Here is a 14,082-nt window from a genome sequence, read left to right on the forward strand (position 1 = left end):
AGGGTCCTGTAGACACTATACTCTACTTTCATGACTTATTCATTTTTCTTTCTTCCCTCCCTCTCTCCCTCCCTCTCTCTTTCCTTCTTTTCCAACCCTCCTCTTTCTCTTTCTTCTGTTCTTTCTACATTTAGTGAGTTCTTAAGTGCTCCTGGCACTGTGTGCTCAGTGGTGGGGACACAGACTAAGATAAGATCATTGGCTTAAAGAGTTCAATGTCTATAGAGTAGGAGGCTGGTATCTCTAAAGGCAAATTTTCCTCACCTCATAATTTTCCTCAGAGGCTGCCCTGAGGGCAGAACTCAGGGTAAAACAAAAGTTTTATCAAAGGTGCTATACTGGTTAGTTTTCGCTGCATTAGAAATCATCACAAAACATAGTGGGTTAAAACAACAAATACTATTTCTCATGGTTCTATGGGTTGGCTGTGTGTACTCACCTGGACCGGCTTGGCCAGGGCTAGGTGGCCCCAGGCAACCTCATGCACGCATTGGAGGCTCAGCTAAGACACTGGCATGGCTGGGAGAATGAAGTTCTCTTTCCCCATTGTCTCTCCTTCACTAGGAGGCTTTGCCTGGGCTTGTTCTCATGCTGGTGGAAGGCTTTCCAGAAGCAGGGATGGCAAGTCCCCAAACACTCACATTTTTCAAGCCTCTGCTTACATTACTCATGATATCATTCCACTAGCCAAAGCAGGTCACGGTCAATTCCAGATTCTGCGGGTGGCAAAATCAATTCTATTTCTTGATGAGAGAAACAGTAAAGTCACATCATAGAAGGGCATGCATCTGGGATGGGAAGAATTTATGGCCATTTTTCAGTCTGCCACAGCTACGAAAGTGTAGAGAAAAATGTTCACCTTGAATTTTACTACATTTTTCCTCTCATATTAGCTCTATGAATTAGAACGAGAAGACAGTGAAATGGTCAAAAAGCTCATGCAAAAAAGGAGGATAGATCATGGGATGGATTTGAAAAGAAAAAAATATATTTTGGGGGGGTTTCTTTAGTAAGGCAATTAAAATGATATTTGTTATCTAACTTAATATACACACGTGCATGTGCGCACACACACACACACACACACACAGGTACACACAACCTTTAAGGTCAATAATATCCCATTTTATAGATGAGAGAACTAAGGCTTAACTTTAATTGGGTTGAACAGAGCTCGTAAGTGGCAAGCTCAAGGTTAAAATCCAATTTTCTGACTGAGTCTCATTTTGGTTCCCTTTCCTTCGTAACACATTACCTTTTACAGACTCAGCTCATTGAAGGTCGGGGCTACCTGCTGCAGAGTTTTCTCCCCAGGAAGCGTAAACATATCCTGACGCTTCCTTCCAATCCTCTCCCAGCCACAGAGCAGTATAAGACTTTTATGCATGGCTGGATGAGAAGTCAGACAGAAACCACCCTGCGAAAGGGAAGCCATCAGAATTGATTAGGATATAAAACTGGTTTTGCTTTTGAAATATCTGGCCCTCTGATGAAGAGTGCTTCCCTACAGAAAGCTAATTTGGAAATTTATATCTTTCATAATTATGTGTCTTTCCTATTAAAGTAACTAAAAGCCAGTACAGAGGTGTTTAAAGGCGTTTTTGAAACCCCACGACATTTCCTGTTTGCTGGTTGCAGCATCAAGCGAAAGAGTAGAGGCTTTGTGGTTGAGTCGAAGAGTGTGTTAAAGAAGAGAGGGTCTTGGCAGGAGAGCTGTGGGCACCACTTACGGCAGTCCCAACAGCCCTTTGAGATCCTGTTCTCCTAAGTCACTCCCATCCTAGCTTGACTTTAGTGGTACTTTTCCAATTAGGGCAGGCACTGGACAAAAATTAAGTTGAGGGCAGAATTTGTCTTTGGAACCAGCAACCTCCCTCTTGAGTCCCTTCCCCCTTGCAAATGTTCAGTCTCTCACATTCTCCACTTGATCAGTGCACTTGGGCTCTAGATAGAATCAGATAAACTCCTTCCATCTCTGGTGTCAATTGATAAAACTCCATTCCTGGTTCATATGTATTTTGGAGGTTTGGAGGTGGGGAGTCATTTAATGCATTTCCAGTTGTGGAATTTCTTGCATCCACACAATGATGATGGAAGTTGTTCTCACCTCCTTCTAGGAGAGAGTGGCTTTTCCTCGTAAGCATTCTGCCTCCTCAAGACAAGAATTCTCTTGAGAGACAAGAAAACTCTGATTCACAAACCCAAGAAGGGCCTTGCTGAGACCAAACTCTGAAACTTTCATCTTCAGTTTCTATGACTACTTGAATGATACAGAAGACTAGATTTTCAATAGTTGGTGGTTTTCTGTGTGTGTATATGTAACATGGTAAAGATACACTCGAAATACCGTCCTCCTAGATTACATAGGATTGTTAGTTCAGTTTTAATTCAGCAAGAATTTGTTGTACATTCACTATGTGGAATGTACTGGGAATACAGAACTGAATATGGTTTCAAACATTCTGCTGTTCTGTAAGACTATATGCCCTGATCTTTGTTTCAAACAATGTGGCGTATGTTTAACATTTATATTCCCTGTAATATTTATTTTAAATTCCTGCAAACCATCTGAAAAGGAGCCAGGGTGTGCCCCACTTCCTGGATGTGGTGGTCACAGCCCATTGGTTTCCACAGGGAGGTCACACCTGGGCAGATGTATCGGTACCAAGTTCAAGCTGCAGCTGGAGCAGAACTGGGAGAAGCTTCGCCTCCTCTGAGCCACATCCATGGAGCTCCTTACTGTGGAGACGGGAAGGTTGCAAGGTGAGGACATACTGTGTGCCTGGTATTGTGTGAGGGAGGATGCCCTGCCCTGCTTGGACAAGGAAGGTTAGCCTCAAGTTTCAGCTTGACTGGTTTGGGAAATGTAAGGGGCAGGGCACTATGTGATGCAAGTATTAAACAAAATCTAGGACCTAGTAGATATCTTGAGTGGTCAATCACATCTCTACATAGTTAAGGATGGGCCCACTTTTATTTAGAGCTCACCCCAGTCATAGATATTGGGGTTGATTCTGTGGGGACCCTCTTCAGGTTTCAGAGAACAACTGCTGGGCAGTGATTCAGGGCAGGAATTCATGGTGGAGAAGGTTACTTGCCAAATGATGCTGAAGGAGGATGTGAGGATAGCTTTTGGATCAGCTGCCTGTCTTATGCTACTAATGACCTGTGTGACCTGAGGAAAATCAGTATAGCTTTCTGGGCTTCACTTGCTCATTTGATCCCTGGAAGACCTGATTGTAATGTAATTTTCAGCTATTCCATAAAATCACCAAGGTAAAAATGGAATCACTTCTCTGATTTCTTAACATGCCATATTCATTTTTCTGTTACCCTTTAGTGACATCAATCTAGAGGACTAATTCATTCTGGTTTGCCTGGGACTTGCCGGAATTTAGCACTGAATACTTCCATGTCCCAGTGATCACCCTATATTAACCTGTTCTGAATGCTTATCTAACCTAATATGTTACTTATATAAAGCTGCTGGGAGTAGGAGATTGGAAGGCTAGGCACTGTGATTTGTCTTAGATTCTGCATCCTAATAAGATGACTTATTTTTAATTTCCCAGATCAAGGAAAAGTACCTTACACCTTTATTTATTTATTTATTTTTTGGGCCACACTGCACGGTTCGTGGGATCTTACCACGAATCCCAACCAGGGATTGAACTAGGGCCCATGGCAATGAAAGCACCGAGTCTTAACCATTGGACCGCCAGGGAGTTCCCAGTATCTTATATCTTGAAGACCTAATAGAAAGCAATCTATAGCCTTTCTTGGGGTTTCATCCCATTGTTTAGTAATTACTAAGTATTGTTTATCTTTTCAATCTTCTAAGATTCCTAAGGTTTACTGTAAGTCTACTCCTTTTCATAGAAATATAAACACCAAATGTTCGCAGACCTCAGAACTATATCAAGTGACTGAGGTCACTTTAATACCCAAACCTTGCTAGTTTGCTGCCACCTTCTGCCTTACTCAGTCTCAGCTTGCCCCTCCTCCTCCTCCATTTCAATTAAATATCTCCCTGGGGATGCCTCACATATGCACAGAACAAATCTGGCTGTTGTTGATGTTCTCCCTGGCTGCCGCATTTTAAGTCTGCTCCCCACTAGTTAAGGTGTCTGCAGGACTAGATTACCATTACTACCCAGACAGAGTCCTCCTTGAACAAAATACTTGGCTTTGTGTCATAGCATCTCCTACAGCAGTCCTCCGATGGAGTTTCTGACGCCCCATGGTGCCACATCTGCCTGCGGAGCTGGGGCAGAAAGAGGCAAGGGCCCTCTTCCTAATCTGATATTACACATTCTAGCCTGGGCTTTGCAACAGCTTCAACTGTAGCAACACCTGCTTGGCTACTGGGCCTCACAAGGCTCTTTATCAAAATGTTCCTTTAAACTCTGCCTGTATTCCCTCTCTGTAAACAGTCATACTTAGTTCTGCCATCCAACGAGAAGATACCTCTGAATTGCAGCTTTGTCTCAGCTAGAGGCACTCCATTACACATAAAGCAGGAAGGAGCTGTACAAATCATTTAATCCACTGTTTAAAATGCAGAAACGTGTAGATTCATTCTAAGGGAATCACAGATCCCCAAGAAGTCATCCTCAGATTCTAGTTTAATAAGTTTTTATTAGAAGCTAAAAGTTGTCACTTTGGATATCACTTGTCAGTAAGAAAATGGATAGAAAACAAAACCACACGCAGATGGGCAGGTTTCCTCCTCACTAGATCAGCTAACTACTTTTAGGATTCCCCTCATTATGAGGTTGATAGGTCTTTTCTAGTGTAAGATCGTCTTCCAGAAACACTGGCAGGACCCCTGATGGATCTACTAATGTGTCTGAGCCATGAGCTACTTTTCCTGTAAAAGCATTCTCTTAGCTCCTACTTCTCTCCAGCTTGCATTTTTTTTTAGTACGTATAAGGAGTTTTAAGAACTTGAAGTGATGGTAACCAAACAAGAAGAATCATTTTATGTATGTATGTACACTTTTACCTTCTAGGAGCCTGGGCGAAGAGTGTGATGATGGAGACCTTTTGAGTGGAGATGGCTGCTCAAGGGCATGTGAACTAGAGGAAGGTTTCAACTGTGTAGGTGAGTTTAGAAACACCTGCCTAGGCTTATGTCCTATTTTTGGAGGGGTCTCTGTGTCTTATTTTTGTGAGCTCTTACTGATAATAACAATAACATTTGATGTGTCTATTGTGTGCCTGGCACTAATTGTTTCACATATATTTTCCCATTTAATCCCTACAGTACATATGAGGAGACTAAACAGAGGCACAGAGAGCTTAAATAACTTGCTTTCTCTTATACAGCTAGAAGTGATGATGTCAAGATTTGAACTAAGGAAACAAAGCTCTAGAGTCTACATGTTAAACCACTAGGTCACCCTGCCTCTTAGATTAATGTTACCAAGGATTGCTCTTGGGTCCTCATGTCTAATGTCAGACTGTCAGCCAAGTAGCACAATCCCACAGATTCTACATAAAAATTAGGGTAGGGTATGTTTTAAGCCAAAGGGAGTACAAGATATCTCTTGATGTCTGTGTTTAATAGATAAGATCATGAAGAATGGCAGAGGGTCATAACATTTCTTAATCCTGGTGAATCACTGGTAATAAATTATTACTAGGTGGCTTTGACTCTAGTCTCTTGATACCCAGGAAGGCCCTCTAGAACACTTCTCCCAATTCTGATTAAAACCATCAACAGGCTTCTTTGTAGATTATTTTTCCATTCCCTTATGCATACATTGCAGTGATTCTGTGCAATATACTCATCAAAGTTACTTTAAAAAGCAGTGCATTTAAAAATATTTTAATGTTTCTAAATCTCAAGATAAAGTCAGGTATGATTATATTATGTAGAATTTATTAAGGTATTAAATACTTATGTAGAATTTATTAAGGTATTAAATACTATACAGAACACACAAATGCCCCTGCTCTCCAGAGCAGAATAAAAAATTATAAAATCTTAGTAGTTTTACATCCATCCGTCTAACAAAACATGTTCAGTGCCCACCATATACCACAAGTCTAATAGAGACCCTTTTCCCTTCCTGTGTCCAGCTTCCTTCCCTTATATAAATCTATCAGTTCTTGAGAGATGGGCCTCTAGCTTTTGCTTATATGCTTTTAGCAGTAAAGTATGCACCTTGAAAGAGACCATTCTGTTTAAAAGTAGCATTATCTGTTATAAAATTCTTTTCCCCTTTTCTGGTTTGGAAACTGCGACTCAGAGCATTTTAGTGACTCATCCACGGGCATACAACGAGGTCTCTGCAGAGCCAGCACTGGAACTCAGCTTTCCTAATTCTTAATCAAGTGCTTTTTCCTTGCTATGAAACTACAGAGGATAAATTTTTTTCCTGTTTTATTTGACTACCATTCAGATATTTGAAATGCCTCCCCATTATTCTCCTTTCCAATCCAAACATCCCCTCATGTGATTAGGTTTCCAGACCCTTTCCTATTTACCCTAACCTGGCATGCTTCATGTGGTCAATGCCCAGAAAGGAATTCAATACTCTAGTTGTGGTCTGGCTGTGCAGAATACACTGAACCGATTACCTCCCCTCTTCTGTACACAAGTATTGGTTAATTCCATCTCTGTTTGCATCATTTCTGGTAGCACATAGTGGGCTCATCTCACACACACACACACACACACACACACACACACACACACTGCCTTCACCAGTGAAGCTCAAGTCTCATTTAACTTAAAAGCAGACCTTACTTAGTTTCTATCACATTTGATTCCATTAAATTTGGCTCACATTTCTTTACCCTCCAACTCCAGGAAGACTATAGCTAAATTATTTTAACTTTACAGGGCAAAGTTAAAATGATCTATTCCACAGTTAGACATTTGTTTCAGTGAGTAATATGCTCATAGTATGCTAAGGATGTAGTTCTATTCCATTATTTCTCAAAAGATTAATTTTGAAGGAACCATTGTGAAATGTGTTGTAAAAGTGGTCTGCTATATTTTCATGGATTTGAAGAAACAGAGGCAAACGTTTTCATAGTAAGCAAAACATAGAGAAGAAGCAAGGAGAAACAGTCACTGGATTATATAGAAAAACAAAACATGTATACATATATATGTTATAAAAGTATGTGATAAAATATATATTATAAAAATAAACATATATTCATATATACATTTATGTGTATACAAAATATGTACATACATATAAACTATACATACACATATATGTATATGTGTGTATATAAACTACACATACATATAAACATACATATAAAATATACATACATATATATATTTTTTATATATATATATATATACGTGTGTGTATATATTTATATATGGAATCCTCATGGAGAAGTCATTCCAAATACACATATATTGGTTTTAGGGGAGTGGCTTAGAAAGACCATGGCTTTAATGGAATGCAGGAGTTTAAAACCCAAAATAGGCTTAGAACCAAGTCCTAGGAATAGTGGCTTATTCCTGGCAAGTAGAGGTAGATTTACCACAGAAGGGTCTTAGACTTGAAATTTTTAAGGATAATAATTAGTAACTACATATTGATGAGCAGCTGAAAAATTACTGGAACAGTCTTGTGGTATTTCTGTGAAGAATTTAAAATAAAAAGAATGGTATAGTAACAGTTAATTTTAGTGATGATGTTACTGAGTGTGTACCTATGTGTTGATTTATTTTAAATCTTGATCTTATTTGCATGTCCTATTATTTTAAGTAGAAATGAGGAATTAGAATATGTTACTAATATGGGTAGAAAATGCAATAGTACTTAATAAATGGCTTTATAACTGCATCTCAGCTTTTTACATTTGAAGAAAGCTATTTTACATATCTATGGTTAGTGCAGACTATTCACTTAGTAGGAGTTATCCTATGAGCAAGTATGGACTTGTCCAGGGGATACAGCTTGCTTTACAAGCCCAGCGGTTTTTCTCACATATTCATTACTCACACGTTTGCTCTTGAAGACAGTCCTTCTGCCTTGGCCTGAGGCAGTGTGGAGTAAGAGAGAGCCCCTGAACCTGCCTTGTGTAAGCCTGGCTCAGAGCCTAGCGATATTGCTTCTGCGTCAAGGGAAATTTGGCGAGTCACAATCACAGAGACTCAGCTTGTCTGTTGATGAAACAAACAAAAAATACATACCTCACGTGGTTGTTTTAAGACTAAAAGAAATAATACACTTGTAATCCTTATAAACCTGGAGAAAGTTTGTCCATTTGTCCATTTCAGAGCAAGTTGCATGGTTAGTTGAAGAAACACAGCAGCAAAAAAGTAATTGAAAACAAATCCCTCAAATGTTTTATTTAATATTTCAAAAACTGTGAAGAGGATTCAAGTACATAATACATCCTACCATCTATTTAAATTTCCTTTATTCTTTTACTTACTTCTCTTGTATCCCCAGCTTCCCCTAAGTACCTTGCTCAATGGTTCCTTAAAATTTCTTTCTATATCCAGCCCACGGCTGCTTTTTCTATCCCTGTTCCTTCTCCCCCAACCCCACCCCCTTTGTATACTTTTTATTATATAAATGGATTTTACCACTCTCCCCATGAAAAAGTATCCTTCTTCTTTAGGGGTGTGTGTGTGTGTGTGTGTATGCGTGTATTGTCTATATATTTGGGGTGGGCATTAGACCAGTTGGTAATTACAGGCTTCTCTTTAGCAGGCTGGAGAAAAAAAGGTAATTACTTTTACATGACATGTATAAAAACACTTTTTCAAATGTCATACAAATTTTTCTTGGCAGGGGAGCCAAGCCTGTGCTATATATATGAGGGAGATGGGATATGTGAACCTTTTGAGAAGGAAACCAGCATCACAGACTGTGGCCTCTATACTCCCAAAGGATACCTGGATCAGTGGGCTACCCAAGCTTATTCTTCTCACGAAGATAAGAAGAAGTGTCCTGTTTCCTTGGTAACTGGAGAACCTCCTTCCATGGTAAGTTAAGCCAGAAGAATAGAGTCAAGGCTAAACAAAATTGTGAAGTGATTCCCCCAGGTACTTAATGTGAGCTTACATTTTTTTCTACTTACTTTGACACCAAATTTAGTTCTTAATGCACTCAGAATAGGATAATGTTAAATGAAAAGCTTCTAGACTAGCAATTAAATCTCATCCCTCACCCTCACCCCACTTACATTCACTAGTTTTCATCTAGGAACCTTTGACTTTGCAATAGCTGACTTCAAGTTACACAAAAGCATCTCAAAATTAGTCTTAGAATACACATATCAGAAATTACACTTGGGCTTCATGTTTGGGAAAATTTATTTTAAAAGAAGAAAAAGAAGCAGTAAAGAGTCAGAATACCTGGATAACACTATTGGATCTACCAGTATTATTATGATTATTACTAAGTGAGATTTGACATGTCACTTAACATCTCTGGGCCCCAATTTTCTCATATGTAAAATGGGTATAATAATAACTTTTGCATTTAACTCAATGGTTTATTACAAGGATCAAATGAAATTTAAAATACGTATTAAAGATCAAAGTATAATTTGATTTAAAGAATTCTTATTATTAAAGAAATCTGAGAGTTAGTATTAAAAACAAATCCGTAGGTATACAATTTTCCATGAATATCTACCTAAATAAATAGAAGATCCTCTGAGGACTCTGAGGACTGACTTCTATGAATCATAATTAAATACCTAAAAGAAGATTAAGGGCTTTGGTTTTTGGATACTATTCTAGATGTTTCCATTGCCAAATAAACTCTTTCATTCATTATAACAATAAGCAATACAGTCATTTCAACAGAAGTAAGATTTAGCTCTCTAGGTATATTAGGCCAGGATAAAATTACTGGAGTTTAGCCTTGAGGAGATACCCCCAGATGACTGAGGAACCAGCCAAGGTTGGTGCTGTGGTTCAAGGAACTCATCAAGGACCCAGGGGTCTTTGAGATTTCACCTCTTTCTATCCTTGGCTTGAAGATTTCTTCCTCAAGCTCATAAGATGACTGCTGTTCCTCCAGGCACGAAGTCATTATTTCAAGTGGGAAGAAGGGGGAAGGTCAAAGGGAAATATTGATGCATGCTAGCTGAGTCTCTTTTTATTGGGAAAATGGGAGCTCTTCGGGAACTTCGACACTATAGGCTTCCACCAACATCTCATTGGTCAGATCCAGGTCACTTCATCATCCTTAGTTGTAAGGGACGCTGAGGAGATGAGCATTTATAACTTGATACGTTGTCACCTTGAACAAAATTGGAGCTTGTTAATAAGAAAGAAAGGGGAATGGATATGGATAGGCAAGTAGCCATGCCTGCCACACTCCTTCAGTTAATTCTGACGTCTTTCTCGAGAGTTCTGGTGCCCAATGACAGGAAGCCCAGAAAACTGAGAGATTCTGAGTTAGTGACAGCTCTCTAAAGTGGCTTTTAGCCTAGCCTGTCTGTCTTCCCCCAGTGAAGTGGGAGAAATTTCCTGGATTTTCTCTTTCCTGGTTCCTTTTCCCAGCTTAGTGGTTCCCTGACTCAGTAGCCTCACTCCTGAGGCCAGTGGGTCCTGCCTGGTAAGGATCTAATCATCATCCTGGACAGACTTCCCTAACTAATCCTAGGAGCAGCTGCCTGAAATGTGCCAGGACAATTCTTTGAGCAAGATCCTTGGGTCATCAGTGGGCTGTGAGTTGTCATGTGTATTCTTCTACCCTGGTAAAGTTACATCTTGAGGCTAACAGAGAGCACTGAGACATTCTTCTACACTGAGAAAAGTTTTCTGCCGATAATGTGATCATTAGGCATTCAGAAAAAGAGGAAAACTTTGGTTTCAAGCTGGAGAGTTTCATTGTCTTTACTTACCTCTCACCCTCCACATTTAATTGTTGGTTGAAATTGCATTTCAGATTTGCACATCATACCGTCCAGATTTACCAGAGCACCGTCTGCTTACTGGCTGGTTTCCCTGTGTCACCAGTGGAAATAGCCCTCAGGATGAAAGGAGTAAGCAGCTAAAAGGTAGCCTGGAGAGAGAGGATGAGGTCTGGCTCAAAGTAAGTGGCCCAAATGGATTTTTGTGAAGGCTGTGGATAGATTGTGCATGTGTGTGTGTATAAATGATGCATTGGAATGGCTTGTCAGGAGATTTCCTTTTATCATCTCAAAGTTTTTACGTTTTGAATTTATTTTCATCTCTCTTTGAATGTTGGACTTTTCTTTATAAGCAATCATTTTATCAAAGTATAATATACACATAGAAAAGTACAAAAATCAGAAATGCACAGATCAATAAATTTTTACAAAGTAAACATCCTCTCTAACCACCACACAGATCAAGAAACAGAAAATTAACATCACCCCCCAAAAGGCTCTCTCATTCCCCCTCTCATTTATTATATGACAGAGGTATCTACTATTTTTACTTCTGCCACCATAGATTAGTTTTGCCTGTTTGCATTTTATGTAAAAAACTTTACAGTATGTACTATTTGTGTCTGATTCTTTCTTACTCAACTTTCTATTTGTGGGATTCATCGTGCTGCTTTACTTAGCAGAAAAGTTCATTTCCATTACTGTGTAGAATTCCAGTGCATGAATATGTCTTACTTTATTTAACCATATTGATGGACATATAGTTTATTTCTAGTTTTTCTGTACTGTGTATTACAAATAGTTCTGCTATAAACACTTCTGTACATTTCTTTTGGTGAATGTATATAAACAGTTTGGTATATTTGGAACTGCTAGATCATAGTTAGGCAGATGACCAGCTTTAGTAGATAATCCCGAATGATTTTCCATTTGGTTGTACTAGTTTATACTCCCACCAGAGGCCTATGAGTATTCCAATTGCTTTACATTTTCACCATTACTTGGTATTTAAAATATTTAAAAGGTTTCATTTTAGCCATTCTGTTGGGTATGTAAATGTACCTCCCTGAGGTTTCAATTTGTATTCACATGTTGGCTGATGAGATTAGGAGACTTTTACATGTATATTGGTCATTTGTAGATTCTTCTTTTTTTTTCTTTTTATCTGAAGGGCATATTAAAGTCTTTTGCTCAATTTTCTATTGGCCTGTCTGTCATTTTCTTCTTAATTTATATGATTTCTTTACAATTTTCTGAATGTAAATCCTGTTCCAGTTATATATTATTTAATATTTTCCAACACTCTGTGGCTTACTTATTTTTACTCTTAATGGTATATTTATATGAACAGAGTTCTAAATTTTACTAAAATTCAAATTATCTTCCTTTTTCTTTATGGTTAGTGCTTGTCGTGTACTGTATTTAATAGTCTTTGCCTACCACAAAGATATACTTTCCTATGTTATCTTCTAAAAATGTTATCGTTTTACATTTTATATGTAGGTGTACAATCCATTGGAATTTTTGTGTATTGTGTGAGGTAGGGATCAAGATTTTTTCTCCCTAGACCTATAACCACCATTACTCAAACTAAAATTTTCTTTTCCCCTCTTTGCTGCACTGTGTCACCTTTGTCGTAAATAAACTGGCAATGTGTATGTGGAGATCTGTTTATTGTGGAGATTCTACATCTTGTTCTACTGATCTGTATATCCTTGCATCAGTGTTACACTCTTAATTACTGTACATTTTTTATGAGTCTTAAAATCAAATAATGTAAATCCTAAAACTTGTTCCTTTTTTTTCTGATTGTATTGGCTATTCTTGGTCCTCTGAATTTTCATATAAATTTTGGAATCAGCTTCAATTTTCACACAGAAAAAAAACCCTGATGCAATTTTGATTGGGATTTTATTGAATCTCTGAGTCAATTTGGGGAGAGTTTTCTCTTTAAAATACTGTCTTCTAATATTTTCTTTGAGTTACTTAAGTCTTTAATTTCTCTTAATGTTTTATAGTTTTCTGAGAAAAAGGGAATTGAATTTTATCAAATGCTTTTTCTGCATCCACTGAGATGACCATATTATTTTCCCCTTTGTTCTGTCACTGTCTTGATATACATTGATAAATGTTTAAATGTTAAATCAACATTAGATACCTGGGGAAAAAAGTAACAACTTAGAGGCTACGTATAATCCTTTGCCAATAGTTTTGGATCCTATTTGTGAATATTTTAAGTGTTTTTTTTCATTTATATTCATTAGAGATTGGTTCCTACTTTTTTTTTTTTTTAATTTTACTATCTTGTCAGGTTTTATGATGAAGGCTAGGTTTGACTCCCAGAGTAAGTTTCCTTTTTTCCCCAGTTTTCTGGAATATTTTGTGAAAGGTTGATATTAATTTTGGAGGAATTCATCAGTAAAGCTATCTGAGCCTGTGTTTTCTTTAAGGAAAATATTTAAATATGTGTTAAAATTTTAAACCAAATATTGAAAAATTTGGGTTTTTTATTTCTTCTTAGGTCAACTTTGGTAAGTTGAGTTTTCCATCAAGTAATTAGTCCATTTTTTCTAAAATTCTGAATTTATTGGCATTAAGTTTTTCGTAATGTTCTCTTATTTTGTTTGTAATGTTTCCAAGCTCCCCAGGACTTTTTTCATTTATGCTATGTTAATTTTTGGCTTCTCTCTTTTATTTTTTTGCTCAGTCTTGCTAAAGATTTATCAGTTTTATTAATCTTTTATTAATGTTTTTATAGAACCAAAGAATATACATGTGTATATATATGTATTCTTATATATAATAAATATATATATAAACATAAAAGGAAGGAAATAGTGAAAATAGCATTATTTCCTTTTATGTTTACATTTAACTTGCTCTTCTTTTTCTAGTAACTTGAGATGATGCTTAGATAATTAATTTTTAGCTTCTTTCTTTTTAAAATATATGCATTAAGGCCACAAGTTTCCTTCTAAGTGTGACTTTAGCGACATACTACAAGTTTCACATCTTATTTCTGTTATCATCCAGTTCAAACATATTTTCTAATTTTTATTTGATTACTTTTTTGATCCCTGAGTTATTTATAAGTATGCTGATGAACTTCCAAACATTTGTGGATTTTCTGGTTACCTTTTTATTTTTGACTTATAGCTACAGTCTTCTGTGGTCAAAGATTATATTTGGTATGGTTTCAAGCCTTTTTAATTTGTTGACCCTTGAATT

The 14,082-nt window shown here is 37.5% G+C and overlaps 1 protein-coding gene across 4 annotated transcripts in view; it reads left to right on the forward strand.

Annotated features, from left to right (window-relative positions):
* PAPPA2 (pappalysin 2) overlaps positions 1–14,082 on the forward strand; it is a 309,250-nt gene that overhangs the window by 149,996 nt on the left and 145,172 nt on the right. For all 4 annotated transcript variants that reach the window (XM_059937054.1, XM_059937065.1, XM_059937076.1 and 1 more), the window contains 4 exons: positions 2,635–2,763; positions 5,013–5,104; positions 8,778–8,971; positions 10,890–11,036. In XM_059937054.1, coding sequence (XP_059793037.1) covers positions 2,635–2,763; positions 5,013–5,104; positions 8,778–8,971; positions 10,890–11,036 — 562 coding nt within the window. The remainder of the gene's footprint in view (positions 1–2,634; positions 2,764–5,012; positions 5,105–8,777; positions 8,972–10,889; positions 11,037–14,082) is intronic.

This window comes from Balaenoptera ricei, chromosome 1 (assembly GCF_028023285.1).
Source record: "Balaenoptera ricei isolate mBalRic1 chromosome 1, mBalRic1.hap2, whole genome shotgun sequence".
NCBI classification, from domain to species: domain Eukaryota; kingdom Metazoa; phylum Chordata; class Mammalia; order Artiodactyla; family Balaenopteridae; genus Balaenoptera; species Balaenoptera ricei.